The sequence below is a fragment of the Urtica dioica genome, chromosome 10 (genome assembly GCF_054948205.1).
Source record: "Urtica dioica subsp. dioica isolate 48M chromosome 10, U.dioica_male_clone48M_v1_H2, whole genome shotgun sequence".
In the NCBI taxonomy this organism is placed as follows: domain Eukaryota; kingdom Viridiplantae; phylum Streptophyta; class Magnoliopsida; order Rosales; family Urticaceae; genus Urtica; species Urtica dioica.
The window spans coordinates 21,351,909-21,356,981 of record NC_142765.1 but is presented as its reverse complement, the minus strand read 5'-3'; the positions used below and the strand labels follow the sequence as shown (position 1 = coordinate 21,356,981).

At 32.3% G+C, this 5,073-nt stretch overlaps 1 protein-coding gene across 1 annotated transcript; it reads right to left on the bottom strand.

Annotated features, from left to right (window-relative positions):
• Window positions 1–394: 394 nt before the first annotated feature.
• Window positions 395–4,662, bottom strand: LOC149383972 (NAC domain-containing protein 54-like). The gene is made up of 3 exons (XM_089628726.1): window positions 4,369–4,662; window positions 3,986–4,278; window positions 395–1,169 (listed from the first exon to the last, which is right to left on the bottom strand). The coding sequence occupies exons 1-3, from the start codon at window positions 4,523–4,525 to the stop codon at window positions 864–866; spliced, it is 756 nt and encodes a 251-aa protein (XP_089484852.1). The 5' UTR covers window positions 4,526–4,662; the 3' UTR covers window positions 395–863.
• Between the last annotated feature and the right edge of the window lie 411 nt (window positions 4,663–5,073).

Sequence of the window (5,073 nt, the reverse complement as noted above, 5' to 3'; positions counted from 1 at the left end):
CGTGGTGAAGACCTCTCTCGAATTTGAGTGTCTAGTGGGCTCCCATTGAGAAATAAGTAGATGCAAGTCTTTCGACGCCTAAGTCCCATATTATTGTAAGTTCTTGTGGAACTGCACACCGAGGAAAATGTATTTGTAGTTACTATATAATTGCTTACTGTTGTCCCATAAATTCAGGAAAAAAAAGTACAATGAATTTTTGTAAGTGGAATTCCCCCAAAATTATCGGGTTATTATGCTAATTCTAAGAATATTGGCTACCACAAAATTTCTCATATACCGATTTTTTAAATTGAAACTGTAAACAAGTTTTAAATATGTATTTGAGAAGGAAGAATATATTACGTGTGTACAAAATACCACATAGGAAAGGTAATAGAAACAAGAGGTAAAATCCAATATATATAAACAAATAAATCCTTCATGTAATACACAATTAAATTGCGATCATATATATCTCTCAATTATTACTCCAGAAAACAATTGCAGGGTTCAAAGTAGAAGAAGTAGTGTTTCACAAAACGTGAATAATTACCACCTTCATCACCACCAAAGTGCAATAAACAAAATCTACAGAGCCTTTTTCTGTATCGTTTCAGACTCAACAGAATTTATAAGTCACCAAACCAAACCATTTTAAAAATGAAAAAAAAATGCTATAACCCAAACCCAATTAAAAAAAATCCCTTAATATACAAATCAACACCAATTGATACATATTTAGATACTGTCTCTCATAGCGTTATATATTTCTTATTCATACCAACCCAACCCCTAGAATTGTATTATTTACGCACGCCCAATATATATATAACTTCCTTCCCATGCATGCATGGAGATTTTGTCGCAATATATTTAATAAACTAATTTGCGAATGTCAAACGCGACACGTCGTTCCCTCCAAGAGAAACATTATTATTTGGATTAGGGTACCACGAGTCGTCATCGGTGATAAATTGCATCCATGAATCGTCTTTGTCATCCTGATCAGCGTCCACGCACGGCGATGACATTGGAATATCGGGTGACATTGTCTCCGATTCATTGATAAGGCTTTGCGAGCTCTCGAGTAGGGCTATATTATTGTTACCGCTGCATTGGCCTTGCTGTTCTTCGATTTCGGAGCATATTCCATTTTTCTTGAACACCCGGCATAAGGCATAAGAATCCTGAAAATCGGCCCACAAAAGCTGTTCTATTAATTGTTTCATCAAGTTTTATTTTACATTATTTTTCACATATTTTACTCAATTTTTTATGAACATGCAAAAATTATAAGCATGCATTCTCAGCTAATAGAATGTTGATGGAGAGCATTTGTTACGTTAGCTGATAAAGAAAACATAAATATTTACTATTACAAAAAGGAAAAGAAGGTTGGAAAAAATGACCCAAGAAAATGCTAAGAACAGTGTATGTCTCACATAAAGGTTCTTCAAACCAGTGGATATATATCTAGTTATTAGATATGTTCTAAAATGTGAAACACAAATGTCTCTATTATATGTAAGTGATAAGTAATGTTATTGTTTATTTTATACTTGGAGAGAGAGAGAGAGAGGGAGAGAGAGAGAGAGAGAGGTTCTTCCGACAAAGTGGATATATATTTAGTTAGGTATGCTCTAAAATGTAAAACACAAGTTCCACTCAAACATGTAAATGTTAAGTAATTGTTAATTAGTTGATAATTTTCTTTGAACGGCAAGTAGATATGGGTTTGAACTTACTATCTCACTTTACATTACAGGTAGCATGAAATTATCGGTATATGAAGTTAAGAACCACTAGTACTGTTTAGTTGATAATTGTGTGTGTGTGTTATGAGCTGGCTAGACAGAGAGAGAGAGAGAGAGAGACTAAAGCTGGCTCTTATAATAATAATTATCCATTTTCTTGGACTTAAAGCTGGCTTATCAAAATTATATATGTTCCATGAACTTCAATGGTTGGTATATGGTCGAAGTTGCCATTTATTAAAGCTTATGATTTGCGAAATGGGATGAGAGTGTGTGGGGTAGTACTTCCGTTTAATGGACCAGGTGTGATCAAGTTTAAAAAAGAGGGCATGGAAAAATCATATAATAAACCATGGCTCATTGGAGACTTTGGAATAAAGCAATGAAAAAAGAAAAGTAGCTCCACGTCTTAACAACGCGAAAGTCACGCGCTTTAAAGGTACCAAATTTTGATTAACAATATAAAAGCCATTCAAGGGATCCATAGTCATGGATCAGATTAAAAATATATTAACAAAGACTTGTCAAGTTTGAGGAAAAGATTTGCGAGTCATAAGAAGAATGTAACTTTTGTCTTATTAGCTCAAAAGGGCAAGATAGAACAGACAACGATCTACTGCTACTTTGACACTCAAGAGATCTAACACTTGCGCAAGCAACGAATAATATGCATCAATATAATTTATTTAGTACGTGGCCAATGTCAATTATATATGTATGTATATATATATATATATAATAAACATAGGGTTTTATAGTTAATAATCATATAAAACTTTATATTTGCATAATATCCAACGTTTAATAGTGCCATTGATTCTATTAATTACAATTAAATTGATACCTTTGTCTAAATAATTTATGCCTATTAATTGAGTTATTTTGACCAAATTGTCAATTTAATTACTGTTAATAAAATTAGTGACTAATTAATTATAATTAATAAAACGTTGGTTGCCTTAGTTGCTTATAAATTTCATAAACTAAGCGTAAAAAATGAGGGCAATAGAGGTAAGTATTTAAGTATGAAATCAAATTATATTTATGATCTACTAGTAGGACGGAGCTAGACTTCAAATTTAGGGATCAATGTGATTTATTTTTTGTTCATTAGGAAAATAGCTAATTTAAACGTTTAATATTGTTAAATAGTCAACGTTTGATAAATCTTAGTTAAATAGCCATTTTCATATATCTACAAACGTAAATCCTAAGTAAATAGTCACTGCCATATATTAAGCCATGTCATCATTTATGACTATTTATCTAAGATTTATCAAATGTTGGCTATTTAGTAATATCAAACGTTTAAGTTGAGTATTTTCTTAAATTTTTGTTTTTTTTTTCCAGAGAATTAAATAAATTTTCAAGATAAAACTAAGAGAAAAAAAAAATTATAAAAAACTTGAGGGAGGGTTAAGATCTGGTGGACTTCATCGCCTCTGACTGCTTTAGTCTAACTTTTTTAAATTATTTTAATAAATAAATCAATAATTAATAACTGAACTGGGGTACGTATGTACGTAGTTTTTTCTCTTCCCTTCTTCCTTCTAATATATGAAATACATTGAGCTTGCAACTATAGGTTTATTTTTCATTTTCTTAAATTTTTTAGTCATGCATGTTACTGTATCTAGACGTCCAGTTAAAAAGAGCCACAATAACCAAAAATAAAACAATGATCTTATATCAGATAGTAGTAGTGTGTATATGTGTTTGTTTTTAAGGTTTTAGTTTAAACTTATTTGAAGATCATGATATCACGTACGACAGTCATGGTTTACTACGTAATTATGTACTTTAACGATAACATTTTAAAACGTACATTTTAATTTGATAAAACAAGCTGTTATCGCTCAGCTTGAAGTTCATACGTTATATTTTATACTATGAATATCACTAGAAGAGTAAGTAAAAAAAAACACACACACACATTTATCATCTAACACATTCCATGATAATAGTATACTCAAAGGTGGAGTTGCCTTAGGCCTTGGGGGGTTGAAAATGGTAATTTTTACCCTAATTTTTTTTTATAAATTTAGTTTAAATATATATAATTTTTTTAAATTTGTCCCATGAATATTTTTTCCAATTTTCTAGTGAGTATGCTAATACATATATTTCTTTTATCCATAATATATTTTTACTAAAATTAAAATGGGCACAAGACAAGACAGTGCAAAGCGAAAGAGAAAGCATCTTAAAAAAAAAAAAGATAAAAAAAAAGAGAGAGCAATAATACTTACGTACGTAGAGACCTGAAGTCCCATGGTATCTTCTGCGGAGTCTTTATCGTCAAGGCGATACTCATGCATAACCCAGTCGGTCCTGATCCCCTGCGGCGCACGCCCACGGTAGTACACCAGAGTCTTCTTCATCCCTATGGCCCGGCCCTGACACGTCACCCTCCGGTCCTTCCCCGTTGACTTCCAATACCCGGCCTTGGTCGCCCTGTTCGTCCTGAACCCGTTCGGGTATTTTCTGTCCCGCGGCCCGAAGAAGTACCACTCCGGGTCTCGGCTCGGAAGAAAAGATTTCTCTTTCCAATAAAACATATATAGACATACACTTGAGTACACAAATAAAATGAAAATATAGGGTTTATTCATTAAATAAATAATTGATTTACCGGCGAGTTCCCAGGGCTCGCATTTGTAGAGATCGACCTCGGGGATGATGTCGAGCTCGATCTCTTGACCGTTGACTTTCCTCTTCAGATAGTAATTTACGAGCTCCTCGTCGGTCGGGTGGAACCGGAATCCCGGTGGTAACCCAACCGGAGCCATATAAATTATTTCTGGAAGTTTTATTTCTTCTTCTTCTTTTTCTTCTTCCTCTTTGTCTTAGTATTAATTGCTAGCTTGTCTTGATACATATATAGATTTTATTTTATTATTATTTATTTATTTAACGTGGTTCTGCTGAGTGTGTATATATATATATATATATATATATATATATATATATATATATATATATATTAGTGAGTCCCTCTTGGGTTTTTTTTTTCATCCCACTTTTTCTTTTGCAGATTCTCAGACAAACGTTCTACTTACTACATCACATGTGTCATATGCTTCTGTTCCATGATTTTATTTTATTTTTTCTGGGAAAAAATGTCATATTCACACCTGTAAATGTGTCTATGTAATAAGCTGAACCATATATTTATATTGGCTCATTTAATTATGATATATACTTTTACACTCCCTTCTCGCTTTCGTATATGGATACAGTTATTCCAATTGGCGGACATCTATGTCTCATTTCAAGTTTATTTTTAAATCAATAATGTTCTAATTTTAGTGTAAATTATATATGAAATGTGAGGCTT

Coding starts and splice junctions, on each gene's coding strand:
- LOC149383972 (XM_089628726.1), bottom strand. CDS start 4,525: ATGGCTCCGGTTGGGTTACCACCGGGATTCCGGTTCCACCCGACCGAC. Junction 4,279..4,368: donor CGAGCCCTGGGAACTCGCCG/GTAAATCAATTA, acceptor TTTATTGGAAAG/AGAAATCTTTTCTTCCGAGC. Junction 1,170..3,985: donor GACTTCAGGTCTCTACGTAC/GTAAGTATTATT, acceptor GCCGATTTTCAG/GATTCTTATGCCTTATGCCG.